The sequence below is a fragment of the Bombus vosnesenskii genome, unplaced genomic scaffold (genome assembly GCF_011952255.1).
Source record: "Bombus vosnesenskii isolate JDL3184/JDL3185 unplaced genomic scaffold, Bvos_JDL3184-5_v1.1 scf7180000013263, whole genome shotgun sequence".
In the NCBI taxonomy this organism is placed as follows: domain Eukaryota; kingdom Metazoa; phylum Arthropoda; class Insecta; order Hymenoptera; family Apidae; genus Bombus; species Bombus vosnesenskii.
This window is the reverse complement of record NW_022882923.1, coordinates 2,768,206-2,792,187: the sequence shown is the minus strand read 5'-3', so window position 1 is coordinate 2,792,187 and position 23,982 is coordinate 2,768,206. Positions and strand designations below refer to the sequence as shown.

The 23,982-nt window shown below is 32.5% G+C and overlaps 1 protein-coding gene across 1 annotated transcript in view; it reads right to left on the bottom strand.

Moving 5' to 3' along the window:
- LOC117231735 (neurotrimin-like) overlaps nucleotides 1-21,642 on the bottom strand; it is a 297,752-nt gene extending 276,110 nt beyond the window's left edge. Inside the window, exon 1 of the mRNA XM_033490447.1 lies at nucleotides 21,494-21,642. Coding sequence (XP_033346338.1) covers nucleotides 21,494-21,566 — 73 coding nt within the window. The 5' untranslated portion in view covers nucleotides 21,567-21,642. The remainder of the gene's footprint in view (nucleotides 1-21,493) is intronic.
- Between the last annotated feature and the right edge of the window lie 2,340 nt (nucleotides 21,643-23,982).

Here is a 23,982-nt window from a genome sequence, read left to right as displayed (position 1 = left end):
GTACTATAAGTCATGTAAAATGTTAAACAACAATTAATGTCGAATGTAATTCAAATCTCACGATAGCATTAGTTTGTTTATTTTATGGGACAGAAAGCCATTAGATCGCCATAAATATCTACTATTTCGTAATCGAATATGACTTTGTTTATCCTGGTTAAACCGTGTTCTATTGACGATAAATTTTATATGAACTTAGTTCCTATAAATCGAATAGTTCACTAGCTTTTGATATGTACGGTAATATCAGAGTATGGTTAATGTCATATGTTTTCTAGCAAAGTTGATGCAGTCTGCTCATTTCATCGCATAAATATAACAGTTCATCGAGCAATTTCGAAGCACAGTTAATCACACATTTGTACTGGCAATACGTTTAATAACTCCCCCAATGGTTATTCGCGTATTTCATGGTATAAATATCAAGAAGATATAAGCTTAATTCTTGTTAGCTACGATTCATACGTTTTTTGTTACTTCATTCGATCATTTCCGAATATAAAGTAGAATTATTACTATTATCATTATAATTCTAAAAAATAAAACCATTATTAATAACAATGCATGACAAACTAATGAGCCCGGAAGAAATGATCATTACCAATGGGATAAAAAATTTTTAGTATCAAAATTGCTAATGCTAATAAAAATTTTCTTTTGTTCGTCGCTATATATTGATAATGATATCTTGGCAATCTACTCAGTCTCCTTATTAAACGAGCCAATCGGCAATACCTGGAAGGATTATCGTGAATTACAGAAATCAGTCAGGTTTCGCGCTAATCCTTTCTATACACCGACTTCTAACGCTCAATTACCAGCCGTGGCGCGATGGATTCGAAAGGTGGCAAGGATTCTGGATCGATCAATTCAAGAAGAGGAAGAAGCAAAAGAAGAAGGGGAAAGAAGCGCTTTTTCACCGCCGCGGCAGAGCGAACCGTGTAAATTTCCACCCTCTAACCCGTCGACGTTTCTCATTAATCGCTGATCGATCTTCTTGCTGGGTGATTAACGTTCAGCATCGTCAGAGGGAAGGAACCTGCGGCGGTGAAGATGAAGAGAAAACGATTCAAGAGAAAAAGAACAGCCAACTGGAAAAATAAAGGAAAGATCAAGGAAAAAGCACGAAGCAGCTCATTCCGGGCGGGTTAGATAGATTTGTAGATTTGGTTAATGAAAAGTGGAAGAAAACCGAGAGGAGAGTGAATCCAGTTGTAGATTACAAACGAAGAATACGATAGGTCACACTCCCTATCTTTTACAGGAAATCAGTAGTAAAATTCAGCACGTTACCACTTAATTTCATATTATCATAATTGTACTTTTATTTGATAGCGGTGTTCAATACATTTTCATCTACATCATAATTTAAAAAATGTTGCTTGTCATAAATTTTACCTTTGGCTTCTGTAAAACTTTGGCAGCTGTACTTTTACATCTAGCAGGTGCTTTCTACTTTTAACTGTTGTATATGAAAATATTCTTGTTTAGTCATGAATGCATTGTCCCACTCTCATCGTACTTTTAAAATTATTGCTTGTCATAATATTGAAATATTAAGAGATATTAAAATATGAAAGATACATATCAAATATGGTTTTCTACAAGACTTTGTCAGATAATAAGCTGCTTTTAAAAGGCTTACATCTTTGGATCTAACAAATCATTCTGATTTTCAATTACGTTATTTTATGTTATATAAAGTCAAGAAATCAACAAAAATGTTCTTACTACATTCTCACTCTCTGCGCTTTGCTGTTAAAGTGAGGCAATCTAGACAGATTGCAAAAGTGAAACATTAAGTTGAACAATGAATCGTGCCTGACAACAACGTTGTCCAAGATTTAATGCGCCAATGTTATTTGTCAGAGTTGCTCGTCGTTGTACTGTAAGTTATGTATAACAAGCTGCTCCAACCGTGGTAAAACTGAATTTACATTGGCAAAGGGGAATGTTACGCATATGGTAGAGCGAGCAGGAACATATACGTTATGAGATCCTACAACGTGGAGAACTGGTGAATTCCAAAAGGTATTGTGGGGAAACTCGAAAAGCGATAGTTACAGCGAGGTATCCAGTTTGGTAAAGCGAGAGTATGTTATTTCCTGATACGGCGATAACAAAGCAAATACTCCAGAAATTTTGAATTTCTTCGTGTATTTCTTCGATCATGTATATTACGCTTCACGTCTTGAAAAGCGTAAATTTCTCCAATAATTTCTACCAAACATTCGTTTAAAAACATTCTATATTTCTGAAATATATAGACTTTTACTATCACAGAAACCTCAGCATAGCTAAATTATTAAGATTTTAACAATAATCGTTTTAAGGTACAAACAATAAATCCCCGTGTGTCCAATAAATGGGCATGGTAAAGTACATTTTAAGAAATGTTGTTCTCTCTTTAATTGTTACCAAATACATTAAGAAGAAGAAATACATAGTAGTAAATGTGTATTAAGTGTTGATGAAATATAAGAAGAAAGTAGATCGATACGATATTCAACCATGATTCCTTACTTGGTTCAACTAACAAGACCAAAGAAACCATGTTCATAAAACTCAAGTTATTCATCAAAGCCACTCTGTCACCAACAATTTACGACAGACTCATCATTAGCCGGTTAAAAACGTTAATTCGACAGGAGAGGCGTGAATTGTTGGACGAAGATTGCACGGTTCCCGATAATTCATAGAACGTGGTGAATTATCGTCGTAACAGTTATCCGTCTTCAGCGTGTCACGTAACTATGCATCACCAACCACGAAGGTATTGGGGCATAAGGAGACACGCGGCATAATTTCCTCCCACTCGGGGTTCCGTCGAACCCTCGCCCTCCCCTTTCCAGCCACCGAAGTCATAATGAATACGCGCGTTGCGGTCGCATAGCTACGTCACGTGTCACGGGGAGAAACTTTGAACGCTCCTCATCGTGAAACAGCAGTCACACACGTCACGTTATAACGGCCTTGTGCCGTTCGTCTGCTGCTCCAACGACAACGATGACGACTGTAACGAACGCGAAGACGAGTAGGAGAACGTGGAACGACGAACGAAGAACACTCGAGAACTCGTAGACAAGGACTCGGGTCTCGCGGCTGCCTTTTACACTCGATCTTCTACGACCAGAGGAAACCCGGTTGCGCACTTCAAATTTCACTAGCGCCTTTCTACTTTGCCCAAAGAACGTCACGTTTTCTTTTCTGCCACTCTCACCAATCGTCCTTTTATCTCTATATGTATGACCTTGATGCGACCTTCTGTGTTCGTTAGACTGCTGCGTACACGTGTTCAATTGCGTTATACGCGATAAGTTACGCTATCAAACGTTTGTACTATACACTGACTGCGAAATGTATGTGCGTATGATTGTATTTATTATAGAACTCGCATATGAATTAATTGGATATAAGTATAATGAATTTCGTATCAACTTGTGGAACTTTCATACGAGGATATACATTTAATATAGTATAAAAATGAAATGTAGGTCCTGATACAGAACTACTTCATTGGAAAATAAGAGTATGTAAATACTTTTCGTAGCCACTGTATGCATGCAAAACTGCTAAATCATCTCTTAAATAGTGCGATTTTCCTGACAGTTTAACCGTTAAATGATATCATCATATATGACTATGTAACAGTTTGGGTTATATTCCAGTGAATATACCAAATTTACCATTTCCAGTGTAGTTCTAGAGAATATTCCAAATTTACCAATTACAGTTATCCAAACTACTGTAGATCATTTAGGATTCAACAATGCCACTTGAGGATTAAAATAATGGTAGTGGTTAATATCGGAGTTTTATAAAATTGAAATAGAAAACTTAATAGATGATGATGCATTATTAATTATCAACAAACAGTTTTTTATTTTTATTTAGTGTACGAAGACTCAAGATTGAATTACTTATAGGATGACCTAATTAAGACAAAGGGAATGAGAACATAATGAATTAAGTCTACATCAATGTTGTGTATTGTTGATCGAAGTGATCACATCTACTACTATATAAGTTGGCACATATCGAATATTTTAATTCAGATAATTTCCATATATGTCATATGTCATATGATATATGACATATGATACATGTCATTCGATATATTTTTTCAACGATTATTTTCTCTCATTATTTGAGATTTACAAGAATTTCTAATTTTGAGATTTACAAGAATTTCTAATTTTGAGATTTACAAGAATTTCTAATTTTGAATTTTGAAAATTGAAAAATTATATTTACAATGAACTTATTAGAATATCCTTTTTTAGTATTCACTCGTCATTTTTCAGTTCTGCATAGCGTCTGATTTTCAGATAGTGATTAAATGGAGAAAATTAAGACCTCAATGAGGCTCAGCCAGAACGAGATGGTTTATTGAAAGAGGAAGCAACTGGTGATAAGTTAACCGGTGATTTTTGTAGAAGAGGTTCCTTGCGGTGAGGATGTTTAGTTTGGTGATAAATTGAGAGTAGTTCAGAGGTTTATATAATTGAGGTAACTTCTAGCTACGACCGATTGCATCCAGTGATTGATTGTTCTGTTACACTATCTATCGACAGATAGTGATGTATAATCTGTCTATTGGCAAATCTGCTGAAGAGAGTGAACTACTATAAGTTTATAATTGTTGAAGACGATATAAGTCCATAGTCAATTGTTATAATTGATCCATTTATGATGAAACGATTTTTGTTGGCTCTCATTTTAGAGGATATCACTCGGAGAATATACATGTATTTAATTAATTTCTAAGAAAAATTAATTTAATTAATTAAAATACATGTATTTGGTTAATTATCGAAGAGGAATGTACTTTATTATTTATTATTTATTAGCATGAATGGTATGTTCCACGAATTTTGTGACAAAAGTATTACAGCTTATCGCTATTCTCGTTAATTTTATTATGTTGTGTTATACTTAATTGATGATGCAATAAACCAGAAAACAACTTGTCAAGGTATAATAAAATCTTTGAATACTGCAAAACATTATTGATTACTTAAATATCACACAAATACTAGGTAGAAGATGGATGGAAGATCAACGTAATTTATATTGGAATGAGTTGCAAATTTTCAAAATCAACTCTCATAGAAAAAATTTCATTTATTTTTGCACAAGACAATTTCTAGCTAACCACATCCTAAATTGAATTTTCTCCTAAATGGAAATTCACATGGAAAAATGTTATTCAATATTTCCAATTTATTTTTTCATATAGGCGCAAACTTTCCACAATATCATCATCAACCAAACCTGGCATGATGTATAACTGAAATCACAATGAAATTGGATAACGATGTTATATTAATTGTGATAAATAACAACATCGATTTATGATAAATAGATATGGTCACTTGACTAATGTTCAAAGTTTAGGCTAATGTTAGACGTGAGATTGTTAGGCTACGTCATATTTGAGTTTCAGGTGTTAGAATACATCATACATGGTTGAGGTGTTAAGTCTATGACAGACAGGTAAGGATAGAGCAGGGTGCACATTATACCAGAACATATCGAGGTTAAGGTGTTAAACTCCTGTTGAGTTTATGCTAAGGTGCCGAGTCCGTACCAGATTTGGTTGAACAGGATATAGCGCTAAATTCGTATTAGACACATTAGATTGTCAAGAGGAATGTGCCTGAGTACAGACATTAAATCTAAATTAGGAATTGTCTACTGGATTAGAATATTAGGTTAGAACTGGTTCAACGTATTAGGTTCCACTTAAATGCCTGTTAAGGGATTAAAATGTTAAGTCTACGATCATCCGGGTTAAGTTCGTGTTGAGTTGAAATTAGATTAGTAGATTAGATTTGAGTACAAAATTTTATAGTATATAAAATGCTCGTAGCGATAAATTGTATGTATATGTATAGAATTGATTACTTCCATTCATTCTGATTTGGGAGGCATTAAAACAAATTTATTATTGACGCATTATAGCGTATTTTTTAATTTTCTTTTTTAACATTTTTTCGCCGTTCTTTAGCTTGTTCTATAGATGTAAGAAATACGTTATAAGTGAAATACAAAATACGAAGGAAATCGTAATTTACGTGAACAAATTATTTAATTCCTTGTTATTAGCACTCGCTCAAAGATTAAATTTACAATTCATTATTCATTTATATTGATGTACGTATTGATGGGTGTTGATGTAATTTTTCTTTCATAGCTTTAACTATTAATCGCTGTTTATCATCAATAAATAATACGAGGATACATATAGATGAAAATCATAAATATTCTTAGAATCGAAAAAAACATTGTATTAAATTCTTTTTCTGTTGCTGCTTCTTTATTCCAAGATGACATTGATATTTTCAATCGATTCTTCTTTTCATTGATTGCCGAAGTTTAAGACATTCTTTCAATGTTGGAACTCACCCAGCATTTGTAGTGTTTGTGTGTTGCCTTTCGTTTAGAGAACAATAGGTCGCTGCTATAAACGGAGAAAGCGAGAAACTAACCAAAGAGCATCCGGTTCCGGTGCTACCGATAGCCCGTCCTTTCAGCTCTTCGTGTCTACGTCGTAGGGCGTGTGAGTTATTATGCGTGACTCCTCAATTACTGCGAAGGGATAATCTATCTTGTATTTCCGCTATGAAAAGGGAAACCTTAGATGGATGAACTAACAAAATATGATAATAATTTGTTACGTCAATATGACATCCAGGTTTTTCTTTGGAGATAATTGTATTTTTCATGGTATTTTGATATAAGTGGCGGTATATTATGGCGGTTTTGGTATATTATGGCGTGGTACTATGATGTGTTACTCTAGTGTAACATACATTTTATGTTTCTAAGCGAAATGTTTAATTATACTTAACCTTTGTCTGAGAGTTATGTTCATTTATGGACTCGCCGAATTAATTGTAAAATGTAATTACGTTAATCGTTCAACGAAAGTGCAAGCTTTTTCTACTTTATTAATAAACAAAAGAAACATTCGTACGATTTAAGATGGCTAATAAAGACACATTGAAATTTTTCGAGGAATCAGAACAACTGTAAAGAAAACTCCGAGTTACTTAAATCTCGGAGTAACGAGGATCTCTCCTCTTAATTAGAATCCTTAAGATCTCTCTTCATACAAATAAGAGTCGCGAGAAATTTAAGTGAACTCCGGCCAAAGAGAGAGAAATGCATGTTTCTATGATATTTATGAAATTCATATTTTGATTGGATTTCGTTATTTTGTAAATTAATATAAAGCTTTGATAATAACGTTGAAAGTATAAAGCATACGATAAAGTATTGTAATTATCCAGAGGTTACAATGTCAAAATAAAGGATTTATCAGTAATATGAATGATTTCGCCAGTGAAAAGCAAACCACAACAAGATCATCGCGTGCATATACATGATTATTTATAACAATAATTTGATATTTGTTTTGTTTATTGTGATCGTAATTCAGTTAACGAAATTCCCAAATATTCCATGTATTTAAATATTGCAACCTTTCCTGTGCTATGATAAATAAATCTCGTTAATTTATATCAATTTATGCCGATTAATTCTGACTAAATTGGCCAATTAAATTGGGTGATAATGTAAATGTCCTTATTTGGGTATTTTCCGCTTATACAATAGATTATACTACAATAGATTTTAATGCATTGAGTCAACATCGATGATGTATTCGTAAAGTATTTTTACAATTATAAATGTGTGTAATTTTGTATGATCATTATATATCATTGTATACAATAATAATTTATTTCTTAATTATTTCACTCATCTTTAATTTGATTAACAGTGAAGGTGCCTATGCACGAGTGTGAAATATAAATAATGAAGGAAATTTCAAAAGAATACAAAACAGTAAACCAGAAAAAAGGAAAGTAAAATTTCAAATCATAATTAAATAATTAATCTTAATTAGCGTAAATGCGCAATCCTTATTAGACCATGTAATTTTGTATCAAATTGTTACAGTAACTTTTTATCTTCGTATATCCAATCTTTTTCAACATTCTCTTTGTAACATTCACCATTTAATTTTTGACAAATGTTCTCTCATAAGTTACTTTGTAAAGAGATTTGTTAATATTTCAAATCATTCAACAAACTTCTAATAACATAAAAATTCCCATATGCGCACCTGTGGTTAAACTTCAGTGGGATCGCTATCAAGCGGGCGATTGTGGCTGTGTCGATATTCTAGAGCGTGCAAAACAATGCTTGCAGCTGACGTTTTACACTTTTCAGCGGCTGATTGTGAAATTGAATAGATTCTTTGACGCAGTTTTCCTCTTCTGTATTCTGGTCGTGTTGATCTGGCCATTCAAATCTTTCAGCGGGTCGATAGACACGTTTCGGTACACTTACAGAAATGTCAGGAAACTGCAGGTTGATTGTTTATACCTATGATGTTTGAAAGAAAAGGATATTGTTGTGTGCTGTATACAATACAGCACATGTACGGTATACATACCCTATCAGCCGAAAAGAATATTATTGTGTCAGTTTGAAGAAAGAAAGAAAAAAGTATTTTCCAACTATTGTAGAACGAAATATTGTAACTTTCACTTCAAAGTTAGAAAAGAATTCTTGAAAGCTAATTGCAGTTCGAACGTAATTTTGTAACTGAAATACACTTTGACAAATGTAACGTCGAGACAGTTTTAAGCTGTTAACCGGGGGAGATACATTAACTTGTCAATCAAATTCTCTTCGATTCCGATAACATAAATTGATTGAAGAAAAATTACAACGCGTTGACTCAACCTCGGTCTTTAATTAGTCAATGCGCTATTTCATTTCTATTGGAAATAATTTATGTCATATTCATCAATAAAAGAATGGAAATCGACTTGTTTTGAATTAATTTGTCTTGATTACATTTTTATTTTGCGATACAAATTATGAAACTCTTTCGTTAGATTATAGAAATTTCTGATTAAGCGATGACCCGGTTAACGCGTAAAGTGGTGGTATGCGTATCAAACATCTGTCGCGAAGAGCGGAAATTAATTTTAACCTGAAAGCTCGTATCTGGTTCACCTTAAACCCTGCGAGCGATAAAAAGGAGTGGAACAGCGCTGTATGTAGCCTCCGGTTGGTCCCGCGACATCCGTTCGTACCAACTTTCGTCGACACTGATGTCCCCGTGGCGCGCAATAAACACTTCATTGCCGTTATAAAACGGCGATTAACAGCTGATGTTAAAAACAACGCGAAAAGCCCAGACGAGAAACGACGAGGAACGAGAAAACGATTGGCTACGAGCAACCGCGTGGAAATTAATTAGCGAACCAATTTAACTTTAACGATCGTTCGATTGCATCAAACTTGCCCCTAGTATACACGCTGATAATGATTTTCGTTGAATACACTGTGGTACGTGTCTATTAAGGGAGTTTATCAAGCTTCGTTTCTTCGTCGCCTGTTGATTTCGAACGATCGAGAAATCTTACACGTAGCTCTTGACCATCTTTTTTCTTCCACGAAAGTTTCCTCAGACATCGGAAAACGTTCGTCGTTACGTTACTTTTCTGTACCAGAAAGTAGAAATATTTATCTTCTGACCGTATTCTACCGGACACGAAATCGTCCTCCGTGATAATTGCAACGATTCAGGAAATCGTTGGCGTCGACAAATGAACCGTATCCCGGCACGTAGCACGTTCGTTAAGGTTTTTCATGGAAAATTGACTACGCTAGCCATTATTCTTTTACGCGGTTACACCGCAGTCTCCGAAAGGAAATTATATGTATTTTAGGGGAATTACAAGGACGTAGTTTTCTGGGTTGAATTAGTCTTTTGTTAATTACTCGACTGTATTTTATGTATGTCTGATGAGTGTAAATATGCAGGAACGGATAGGAAAGAACGTAAATGTAGAAGTATATAAAATATGAAATGTAAAGTAGTACGGCATATTACAAGTATATTATAATCTTTCAAAGTTATGTTATATAATCTTTATTCAAATTTCAGTTTTATGCGAATATGTAATTAATATTCCCTTCTTCTATATTATTATATATACGGAGGCTACAAGAAATATTTGCATATTATCTTACTTATTTTAGCAATTAGCACCAAGTATAATAAATTTAGTATGATTTAGCAGTACTGTCATGTGACTAGAAAAACGTTGATACTATGAAAATGAAATGTATATAAAATTTGATAAAAAGTCGCTTTATTGGAAAATAAGGATAAGTGCAAATACTTTTTCTGACCACTGCAGGTTTTATATCCTTGAACATTCGCATAAAATATTAAGCTACATGTTTTACGACAATTTTAAGTTTCTGCTGTAAAACATTGCATTCTGTCTTGAATTTTACAACTATAAAATAATCTACAGGTCTCGTTAAATTATAATCTCTTGCACATCATTCTCCAATCCAATATTTACAATTATATAAAAACACAGGAATGACTAACCAAGTGTTTAAGCTATATATATTTTTATATTTCTATAAATATACCCCAATACATATGTAGACTGTCGATGACGAGTACAAATCATTTTATCTTGAATCTTTTCAAAGGGATTGCGATTCATATCGCGCTCTATAACGTAAAATCAAAGCTAACGAACCTATACCTTTTTATTATAAACCAAACACGGAGGGCTGATGGTACACCATTCGATACCTTAACGAGAATGAATCAAATTCTAGGCAATTTCGCGCGATCCGTATTTTATATCTCTAAGCGGCTTCGAACTAGCCAACGAACGGCGCGGTAGCGTTCATCGCATTTAAACGGATCAACGAATCGATGAAACTGAAATTTTTATCGAAGCATCGAGTCTTGTAGCTGACACGGCTTCAAAGCCCCCGGAACAGTTACAGTAAATTGTTTTTCAATTGGGATAACCTCGAATTTCCATGCAATCGTAACAGATCCGACGAAACCTTCCTATGCTTTCGTATAATGTTTATTTCAATACACGTACAGCGGAACGTGAAAGAGTTCGAACATTCCTTCACACCATCCATGAATGTTTTGATATGTGTTATATGGAACGTTTTGAAATTTCATTACCACTCTACTACTCTCGTTTTGATTCAAATAAGTGTATTATTTGCCTAAAAGCTGGTTTTAAGAAAAACGATTTTAACAACCATGCATCGATTTCACAGACTTCCGAAACAGAAACTGTTATATCTATAGTTCCAATGCCAATACAGCTTTTTTATTTAATATACATGTAGATAAACTATTTTTGTTTTGTGGACGCGATGACTTGATTTAAGCAGCAGGTATGTCCTTTTGAATTTGCACAGCAATATAATGATATTAGACTATCATGATTACATTGGTAGACTTTGAAATAGAGAAACTGTAGATAGAAGCTACAAGCTATTTAGTGCAAGTATGTATTGTTCAAAAAGTCCGTGTTTTTATTATGATTTTTTATCAAATAATAATTTTATAAAATAAATGTTCGAACAAATTGTGTTCTTAATTGGGTAAAGAGAATTAAGGAGGAACATGTAAAATTCGCTAATAAAACAGATTTCTTTCTTGTAGTGATACAATGTTGAAATTCTTATATCCAACAAATTTGGATTCATAGGTAGAATGCTCACCTGTATCTGTCTTATTTATCGAGTATAGTATAGCCTAATTATACATCAATAAATGTCTTGTAACTTATATACGCGTTTTGAGATTAGCTTCGAATATGACCAATATAATCATGACAGTTGTGTCTCGTTATAGAGTTATGAAATGTCAAATATTTTATATATGACCCACATAACATGCGCATGAAAATTTTCGATAGTAAGTGTTGAAACACTTTCGTAAGGTACTATATATAATTATATTTACGTAGACACACAAACATACAGAAGGAGAAAGTAAAATAGAGAGGAAGAAAGATAAGTAAATCGATGGTTGAACCTTTGAACGAGATTTAGCTGCACTTGCACTCTGGTCAGTCGTATATTCTACGGCGTATTAGCCACATGCAAACAATTATTCGAGAGGTTTAAGCAAAAGTGCAGCTGCAGCATCCCAGAAAAGTAATAGAATATCGTGCAAATATTTGTGAGCGCATGAATCATAAAATACGTCAGTCGAAATTTGCAAAATTAATTGAATTTTCCTTGTTCTAGTACACACCGACTGACCCACGAAGCTTTCTCTAACAAAATTTCTAACCAAGGAATTTTTATATTGGATTGTGCTGTTTTCAATCGGTCCAACAATTGAACGAAACAGACCAATATTTTCATTTCATTTTTTTTCTCTGCCTATTAACTTTGTATATGACACAAACTGTTGCCGCTGCTTTTTCGTTTAAACGTACGGTGTTTTTAGGCAAATAAGTGATACAATTTGTTCAGAGTTATGAAGCTATTTAAATATCCATTTTTTAACTTGACAGAATATAATAAAAAATGTGGCTATTTTGCAAAAAGTAATATTGTAATATTGTAAGCTTCTTAAACTATACTTTATACTTACTTATTACTTATACTTAAACTATACTCAAATAATAAAGCATTTCAGAAGGAATTTGAATTGTACTATATTATTATTTTGGCGCAATTCATAACTCATAATTAGCATCCTCGATAGTGTCTTAATTTCCTCATTTTTAAATGTTTTATAACATTTAATATTCCAAAATATTATGCAAATATTAATTTTATGAAGGAAATTTCGAGGAAGTGAAGAATAAATATACATTTCAAATAAATCAATTAGATACCGCGCGAAATGAGTAAAAAGGGTTCATGAAATATTTAAATGACCCGATCAAAAAAGGGACTCAGTTCGAAGAACATGATTTGAAATGCCAATTGTATTTGTTAATTCTTTTTCAGTCAAATCACAGATAACAATTGTTTCAAACGTAAATAGAGGGGCTTCTTAAAAGAGAAATCGATTATTTCCTTCCATCAAATAGTAATTCTCTACTGAATATTTATGATCATTGTAATATAATTGCATTGAATAGTGACCTAGATTTTCTTAGTTCTCTCAAGTAACACTTGATGTGAAGAACAAAAGACGAATAAAGAGGAACGAAATTTATTATTCAAGTCTTTAAATTATTACCTTATTAATAGCAGTATTAAGAGTAAAATTTTTCTATCCATCAGTCATAAACAAGTCCAATGTTCATAAATTATTCATATATCAGCCCTGTTAACGAATACCCTACTTTTTTGTACACGCTATTAGCACGTTTTTAATTAATCTTCAATCAATCTATTATTATATGTGATTTTTTTCCAGCAGAATTCAGTAGTTATTTGTTCAATCGCTGTAGAAGTTATCTCCTCCATTTTGCATTTATTTCCGATCTGAAACTACTCAAATAAAGATGTAATAATATTTAAATTGTGCAAGAGAGCTTAGGTTATAAATAATCAAGCAAAATCCAGCAACCATACCTTCGAATCAACTCAATATATTTACATCACGTTAGATTATTATTTGATTAAATCTTTGCTCGATGATGTACAAAATTATTTTCATTCGATCACCATAAGCAACACGTAGCATCCCCTGCTGAAGAATATTATCTGGCTTACGTCAAAACTTGTCTAATTTAATTATCAAAGAATGGAGGCAAATTCACGATCTGATGTTTCATAGAAACATCGATATATATTATTCTAGTATTCGTCAACATGCATGGCCGAGTCTTATGCTTTGTTCAAAAAGACTTTGTTCCGAATATCGTGTAAGAATTCGACCACTCCCGACACGCGTTTCCATTTGCATAACAGAAGCGCGTAGTATAATGGAAATTGGTCTGCGTTGTATAACACTGTGCACCTAGGACGTTTGTATACACCTACAACTCACAGTGAAAGAGAAAGGAATTTCTCTCATTCGCGTGCTCGCGAATAATTAGCGGACCTGGCCGTGACATGAAGTTTGAAACTGCCGCTGACTGGCCTCCTCTAGTGCCATGTCTCTGCACGTTTTATTGTTTCTCCGCTCCGCGTCTTTCGTATTATTGTTTCGGAATTAGGTTGCGACATGTTAGCATTCTTTTTAATCTTGATTTTGCTTAACTGTTGATGCGCAACGGACGGAAAAAGTGTCACGAATGAAAAGCGAAGGGAATCACAGGGATACGTGAAAAATTTCAGATCCGTATTACGGCGATTGGTTTGATTGATATCAGTCAGTGAATACGAAGATTTATTTTACGTCAAGTGAGTATGGAAGAAATATGATAATTAGAATATTCATGCATTTATGAAAATTTTAAATCTCCATTCCCTTATTTGGTTTTCTTCGTAAAACAATGAACTTCTTTAAAGATTCGTAGTTTAATGACAAGTCTTCCCTTGAGAATTTTTTAATTTTGATTTTTTGATTAATTTTAATATGTTTTGACTGTTTTAAAATGATCCAGCTGAAAATGGGAACGACCTGTTAGGTTCCTTGATATAAGCCTTTTAACCTTCTCCTGGTGCCGTTGAGTCATACTTACAATCAATATACAACCCCTTGACTCAACTCAGATTTGAATTAAGTTATTTCATTCACAATTACAATAAAAACTTTAATTTCAATTCGTGTTATATATTGTTAATATTTTCTGAAATAAAATGAAATAAAGAAATCCATGTGATCATCCATTGTAATCTTCCATGTCGAAACCAGGTAAGAGCTAAAGATTGGTAACTTGACGAAGATTTATACAAAAATGAGTAATAAATAATACAGCTAATTACAGGATAAAAGATATTTTTAAAATCTATGAGAAGGTGATAGAATCTCGTATATGATTTCAAGATGGTAATATCGAAATTGGTTAACGGTGTATTGAATTTTAAAATTGCTCTCCTACAAAAGCTAGGAAATGTGACTTATCTTGTCTTTCCCCTGTGGCTTTCATATATTATAAGACAGATACTGGGTACTGCAGGTTTGAAACGAGCAGAAGTGAAATATTATTATAACGCACTTGATATAAAAGAGATGACTTAGTAGTATTGGTTAAAAGTAGTACATGTAATTTTAGTTCATGCTAGTACCTAGCCGTAGTAGGGGATGATTATGTTATGAAAGAACGAAACCGAAAATACAATACAAACTTTTATATACGACATCTACATTTTCTTTAAATTAAGGAGACATTTATTCTTTCTAACCGTAACTAATTCATAAAATTGCTCTGGAAAGATATTGTATCCTATACTATATACTAATTTCAGAATTAACAATTCCGAAAATATCATCAAGTTTCGTTCAACACTGAAAGCTGTTCAACAATAGAATTCTAGTGCATTACTAAACATTAGAACCGGAAAGTTCTCTGGATGAAGTTTTCTCGGCGTTAGAGAGTCTCGCGAAGTAGAATTCAATGACTTTTCATCGAAAGTTAGAAGCTAAATTCAATTTCAGCCTTAAACTTAGAAGTTGAACGTCCTTAGGTATTGAAAAGAATATTAAGAATGCTTTTTCTTAAAAGAATTTGACTGACGTCAATAAGATTTCTTCGTGAACTTTACAAAATGTATACATATTAATCTTGCATCGTATGATTGGATAAGATTTTTAAGTAAGAACAGAATTTGTTCAAACCTTTCATTATTTGATAAAAATTCTCAATAGAATTGATAAAAATTTATAATACAAAATTTCCGAATAACATGGAGTTAAACTAAATATTTTGTGGTCTGCATGTACATTTTCAGATTTGTTTCAAACTTTACTATCCACCATATTATCGATATTTCAAAATGTTTCGTATAACACACGTAATATATCCACAGGAGGTGTCTATGAGTATTTGAATACTTTCGTAATCACATTTTCAAATTTTCAGGACAAGAATACAAATCATTATTCTGAAGCGACGCTGACACTGATAAGAAATGTATCAACGAAACCGACTATTTACAGAAGAGGTTTAATTGATCGCGAAGAAACGAATTTTTCTCGCAGAAAAGAATGCCACGCATTACGTTCCTATGCATTCCATTTTAATTACGTCTTTCCGCCGCTTTATGCCCGTGACGTCCACTTAGTCATACATTCTTCTCTTTCAGTTCCATTCGGCCATTGATAAAAGCTGAATATTAATTAATCAGGGTATGAGTTCAACGATGAAATTATCTTTGCCGCGTACCGCTATGTTTTCAGAAAGTTTGTATCCTCGCTTCTCGAGAGTAGATCCTTCCGGATGGAACTGCAGTAACACGAAATACGTGAGACATAACGTGTATTTTTATCTCATATCACATTCTTTTCTTAAAAGTGATACAACTCAATGACATCACAGAACGCAATGAAATACCTTTGAATATAATAATACACTATTTTATTAAAGTATTTTACATTTTATATGAGCTGGTTTATACTTGAAATTATTTTACTTGAAGCCATTTTATCCAAAATCAAGTTATTGATATTTAAATCCATGTTCGCCCATGTTGAAATTAAGTGACTTCACCAATGATGATGAACATAGATATCTGAAGAGACACTTCAAATGAACACAAAGAGATTTCAAATTGTGTGAATTTTCGGTTCTTGATTAATACTTGCAAAGTTACAGCGACAACTGCAATCCGAAAAACACGTCATTCATGTTGTATCAATTCTGTAACAAGGACACAATATACGTGGCCACCTTATTTCGTTTCATTCAGGAAGAATAGTGATAATTTAGGGGAATGATTTTAGTGATGAGCAAATTAACGCGGTTCCTCCCGCGGTCGTTAACGATATTTTATCGAAAGTTTCCAAAGGCTCGTATAGGAGAACGCGGATGTTAATCTATGCAAATCTCTTGGCTGCGTTGTATTTAAACAGGATTAGGACAAATTTTAGTGAGGCTTTTAATTTAAAAGTTTGGCTGCCCGGTGAATTTGGACCAGTGAATTTCAATGTACGGCTCCAACGGCGCCAGTACAGATTGCACTTTGTTTTTTCACGCTCCTTTGAAAATGTCCTCCCCCTCCCTCTCATCGGTGATGCTGGAACGTTACGGCGAAAACAAACGAACGCGACCCACATAATAATTCGCGATGCTCGACAATGATGTTTCCAAAAGTACGAGCATTCGTATAATTGCTCGCCGTTCCGATGCAAACTGTTATGATCGCGAGCATGCTGGAAAATATATTTTTTAAAATCACTGCATGCAAGCCAGAAGTTTCACGGACACCAAAAAATCCGAATTTTTATTTTTGACAGCAGTTGGTTGCATAATATTTTCAAGCACATGTAATCAATTGCCTGAGGATCGATTTTAAACATTTTAAATGTTCCAGTTTATTTGAATATTAAATGTTGTTCAGATATTAAAAATTATTATCATAAAATATATTCTCTATATCTCAGTCGACCGCGAATTTTTTGATTATTTATTGTTAGTGTATAATGTTTTAATTATTTACTCATTAAATAACGGTGAAACAAATAACTTTGCTTTATGTATAAGATAAGAAAAGATAGGAAATCCTTCACTTAATTTCTTTCATTTTTAAGGATTAAATAAATTAGTAAATAACATTAAAAACTGAGTTTAATTCAATTGAATTTTTTTGAACTCGTAATATTTTATATTATACTTTAATCGAAGATCACGAGTGGATAATCGTGAAAATTAATTATAAATTGTTTGGATAATGAAATATTCGATTAACGGATATTTCTAATTAGGGTACTTTTACGATAGAATAAATTGACTCAGATATCGCGGTGAAACATTAAACGCAAATTTATTCTCACAAAATTATTAAATTTCGCACTTAATTTATCTTGTCATATGTGTACAAATGACATACATACGAAGCTGACTACGTTTTGAATTCTTGCTCATTTTGACAGCACCACTGCTACGGTCAATCACTGGTGGGTTTGTCTACCACAAATCATTGACTCTCCAGAGGGTTGCTACCCCGGAGAGAAATCACGGCCAATTTCGAAGAACAATGTAGCCCTAACCAGGCAGAGCCCTAAATTTTTCTCTGCTAACAATTTCAAGACAAGAAAATAAAGTAACAGCTCAAGATCAATTTTAAGAGGAGAAAACGAACCTTAATGTTATAAATAAAAAGTCTAAAATTGTAAATAAAAAATTACGTTTATTTTCTATATAGCATCTAAAATATAAAATAAACAAGTACAGCAATAAATTTTTGTCGAAATTCCTGTGTTTAATTTTAAGTATCCGCATATTTAGAAAATTATAGCTTTGAAAGACTCAAGAGTAGTTCCTATATATTGATTAAATATTTTTTTAATAACGGAGATGCGTGATCATTAATTGATAATTATTATTTGAAACCTCAGCGTCGCAAATAAGAAACGAAATTTTTAATATTAATAATACGGATGTCTAGAGGCATGTAATCCCCATGGCGTTATTCTATTCGTCATTCATAGCAATTTTAGGAGATCCTTTCCGTTCAACGGCGCAGAAAGTCCTACTTCCATTGTGGGACAAAGTTATAGACTGACTTCTCGTGAATGTTTTCCCTCCCTGTATTCTACATTCCTATCTCGTTAGAAAATTTTCCCCCTTTATTCCCCTTCAAGATCCCACCCATCCCTAAAATGAAATACACCGTGTATCAAGTTATTATTATACTAAAGGGACCATTGCAATTGTTTGAATAAATTATCTTTAAGGACTTTCTATCATCACAAAAGAAAACTGTGTAACACTTCGAGTGTTATTTTCATTATTATATTTAAAATTATATGTATTATTATTATTTATGTTAGATTATATTATATATTTAAACAACAATCATTTTGCAATTTCTCGTGTAGTTCCTGATTTGTGTAAATCATGCTAGCTTTTTTTTCTTTACGCCAATATTTCTTTCGTATAGTATCAGTAGTGATTCGTTATACTAAATTAAATTATATTGCGTACATTTAAAAATATTATATTATATTTTACAAATTCTTATATTTTCTTTCCTTCTTACATTAACGTTCAGTTGAAAAGCTATAGTAGCAATTTGTGATTTCGTTTATTCATTTTTAGAAAACTGTAACCTAACAATAGAAGCAAACAGTGTGTCTGTAATTCATGCTGTATTTTCTAACAAAGAATGTATATTGTACCGAAAAATAATCTCCTCGTGGAGATTAAAATTGCCTGAACGAAACGAAAAGAAAAGAAAAACATTCATTGTAATATACGCAGAAGAATAGTGGCAAGTTTGAATTACCAAGATTTAGGATCAGGCGAAATTTTTTACGAAAATATATCCGTAATGCTATCATATGATAATATAGCTAATGTGTCTAGTTCTAGCTAAGTCAGCTATTATAATTAGTTGCGCTCAAATCAGTGTTATTGTTCGTACAATAATACAAGCTTCAGTATGTTATATGCGTAGATTTATGTATGTAGAGCTATTATAATACAGTTTTGTATAAAATGGTCATACATGTAATGATTGCACTGACGAACCCAGAACATGACCCAGAATATCAGGTATACGAGCAATCCGTGGATGAAACTACTATACTAATTATGCTGTTTAATGATATTGCAGTGTTTCTATGCATATAAAACGTTACAGTAGAAAAGAGTGGAATATACAGAGGTTATTTGTAACTTTAATCGAAGCTATTCGTCTACCAAAAAATATCGTTCTGGCTGTGAACCAAGAAAGGTTTACATCGCCTTAAGTAAGAAGTACTACCTCGATATAGGTATACAGAGAAGGTTTTTTTTGTATAATGTGCTGTGTTATACATGTATTACTGACTTAATTTATAGTTTATCTTTAAACGAACAAGCAAACAAAATGGAACGCAAAGTTGTTACATTCGCTTGTCTACGTTAAACGTGAATAATTATCCATTATATTATAGTCGAATAAAAATAAAATTATTCGTAACCTACTGTTCATTATTTTTTCATCCGTAACAAAACGTGAAACCTGTGTCACATAAAAGTGTAAATTTTTATGGTTAAATTGAGCGATGTATTTTAAAACGACAAAGAAAATGGTTTTCAATCTTTTTGAATACGAGAATAAAACAATATTTTATGTTTAGACAGAATTCTGTTCATGAAATTAATCTACATTCGTATAAAATTCTTTAGTCGAAAAAATGTACGTGAGTGAAAATATACGATCGTTGTTTTTCGAAAAATATTTGGATCGATTCGTCATATGGAGTAATGCCCTCATTGTCATTTTTCATCTAAATTTAGTAAGTTCCTATTTATTAAAAATTTTTCACGTGTACGTTACTAATCGTATGTATTAAAACATCTATTTATTTATGCGTTACACATTCATTGAAAAGCTTTAACAAATTTTACTTTATTTTTTATTTTACATCATAAGGCATATGTGATTTATAGTGAAATAAGGCCACAGAATAATCTTCAGCTTGTACCAGATGTTACATTTAATACTTTATATTATAATGTTATTAGAATTGTCACTTCTTAGCATTTTAATGTAATTAAATATTTTTTCAAAACATCCAAGATGATTATTCATCGTATACGAGCTGCTCATAGTTCCTGGTATATTTGTTGTTATTTAGAACGACCCCTCGTGGAAAGTTCTTCGCAAAAAGTTCACGTCAAAGTTTGCTTTGACTTGAAGTTTCAAATGGCCACGTGAAAGATTCAGAGGGAACTTTTCCGCCCCTCAATATGCATTAAATAATTCCTCACTTAAATCATAATTTCAATGCGATATTTTCATAAAAGGACGGACAATTTTCGTCACTAATAAAATGAAACGGTACACTATAAAACATGAACATTGTATTATTATAAAATATATAGTTTCCTTCGGTGTTTTCGTAGAACTTAAATTAAAGAACGTAACATAAAACTTTTCCAAGAGTAATTTGACAAATTCCATAACTTTCTGTCAATATTTTTATGTTCAAATATTTTTCAATCCCAAAATATATATTTACAACGGAAGAAATATTATAATTTGCACATTGAAACGCTCTGATTACCCGAATAATATTTCTACGACGGGATTTAATTCATGATTTAAAAGAGCAAAATAAATAGTCGATTACGGGAACCACGTTCATCATTCACGCGATTACAGCCACTAACAAGACGAATCAAATAATTCCGAGCGACCATTTACGACACTTTCAGCGAAGAAAATTAATTGCAACATCCTTTTCTACGAAAAGGGGTTACCAAAGCAGCACACTGTGCGACGCGGGATTTACATAATCGTAATGAATAGCGTGCAAGCAACACGCATACAGCAAGTATCCTTTATTCCTTAATCCGTTTCTCCAAGTTCTTGCATTGTTTACCCGTTTTCTCATTAATACTCCAAACAAGAGATTCTCGTATAAATACCACGCGTCATCGCGGAATTATGTAACGTTCAACCTACCACTGTTTCAAAATACCGAAAATATCCAAATGACCAGATTCGTTAGTTTTATTTCACCGTTGATGTTTAGAAAAGAAGATTTCAAATCAAAATTTTTAACAATGAACTTACTTGCAAGATCTCAAAGTAGAATTGGAGAATTTTAGTCAGACGATCGAACACTCACCTTCTGATCGATGAGTCGCTGCAACAATGATCAATGAGCTCCATAAGACCAGATAACGCGTAGTTACCCTCATAATTGGTGTCCTCCAGGATTCTGTTCGTTTCAAGTCACTCACATGCACAGCCGGAAAATGTACGCGAGCCGGAGTCCAGATGCAGACTGACTTGTCGTGCAAAGTCCTGCAGGAGCAACACGACACGCATGCGTCCTGGCTTCCACGTGCCTGTCTCTTTCGTGTCTTTACTACTTACGGGAGACACTTGCCGATGTTACAGACGCCTCGTTCTTCCCATCGTGTAAAGAAGATTTCAGATATTTGTCGAACGGATTGTAAAAAGTACGATCGCCCTTAAGCGCGTTACCGGAAATTTTATGCAGCCCACTCTCCAGGATATTAACCTTTTTGTGTTTCACTATCATTGGTATAATTATATATTGGTAATGAAGGAACGGTTTCTTGTAGTGTTTTTACCAATAACAATTGAGAAAGAAAAGAAAGCTACTACGACATCCTAATAACGTGAAAACTGAAACAAGAAACAAAGAAAAAGGTTGTTGTATAAATAAATTTAATAATATAGAAATTGTTTCTTTCAGTGTTTTTGATAATCGTGAAAGACAAGAAGATTATTAGGTAAATAAATTTTCAGATATTCATAGTGTTTTTCTTTTTGAAAAAGAAAATAAAGTTCTTAATTTTCGAATGCTTCGTTGTGAAAGAGTACTGAAACTACTGGTGGATGGGATCATACAAATTTTCAGAGTGCGAAATGTTCTTAATTAATGTACGATTTTGATATTAACAGACGATTTAAAACATCAGGAGTTATGATGAAAAGTTACAGAAAGATATTTTGATAATGGATTAAAGAGAATATAACAAAGGAGTTCAACAATATGAATTTAAATTCAGCACTAATTATTATTAGATGAATATTTCTTAAGCTGTTTGTGTATGTCAAAATTTAACACGTTAATGAACAGCTTTTTCATGGAAAAATTATACCGTGCTATTGATTGTATAATCGAATAAAAATATTGATTCAATATTTTGTTAACTTTACTGAGACGTAATGTGACAATCGCTGTTTAACACAATAAAGGATGATAATTTACAGGTTTTTATATTTTATTATTTGTATAAATTGAGATATATGTAATTCATCGCTGGTCAGAAACGTGTTAAAAGGTTATATAAAGAGATTTTTGCTTTTCATGAATTAATAGCATAATCTAGACGAAATAAATAATAATTACTTATTGGAAAAATTTAAAAAACATTAAACATTAATTAAAACATTAATAAAAACATTAGCATGTTATTAAAAAAATATTAAAGGTTACCATATACATGTTTTTATCCGAAGATATTACAGAATATATTAATTTTCTGATATTAAAATTGTAAAACGAGTAAAGTAATGAAATATTTAGAATGTAAGTAAGTTACAGTTCACATTTATTCTAAGAATGACGAGAAACATCGTGGAATGTTTTTAACGAAGGAAATTCAAGTTTCTGAAGCTATGATAATAATGCAGATTGCTTTAAATTTTGCACGCGGTGCATACTATCTATAAATATCGCACTTGAAGGACTTAAACTGTAGAAATTACATCGCAAGAAGCATTGCGTCTGTGCTTAAAATTAGTTTCAGTCATATACATGCGTTATGAATCGAGAGGGTGAGAAACAGAGGCGAATGTGTGTGTATGTGTGTGTGGAAGGAAGCGGTAAAAGAGAGGAAAGCAAGTTTCGCTACGCAGAACTAGATGTCATGGAATGCACCCAAAATTGTGAAACATAATGGAATTAATTTAGTAGAGCTGTTAAGACGATTTCGAGACAGAATCCTAGTGTTTCGAATTTACATTTTCAAAATGATGCTAATACTAAAAATGAAATATAAATATTTTGTAAAAGGTGAAAGTAGTACTCTATCTTTGTATTATAAGAAAGGGAGAATAACAGATGAATTATAACAAACATAATGAAAATATTACCCAATTATATAGGATAAATGCATCTAATATTGTTTATCAAATTTCAAATAATTCTCGATTGATTTTTGGTTAACTAATTTGATTTCGATCCGATTCACTAATTACAAATGATAGTTATAACAGATTAGATGCAATCTAAATATTTTTAACTAGTATTGAACAAACTGTAAATATTCAAAAAGCTATTTTGTGAAAAAATATCTAGAATATTACGTATCTCAAGAACATTATGATTTTACGTGCTTTTGTTAAAGGTTGAAGTTTTATTGGTATTGTTTTTAGAAACTGGCTTCATTACGAAAATGAAGAAATAAAATTATGATCTTACTTTTCGACACACTCCTTCACACGTTTAGCAAATATACGTTACGTCTATAACTTCGGCAATTTTGTATTCAGATCAATCGTGATCTCAAAACTCCCTGTGAATTTGAAAGAGCAGAAATCTTCAAATCTTGACAAAACCAAGAACTAAGAAGTATATAA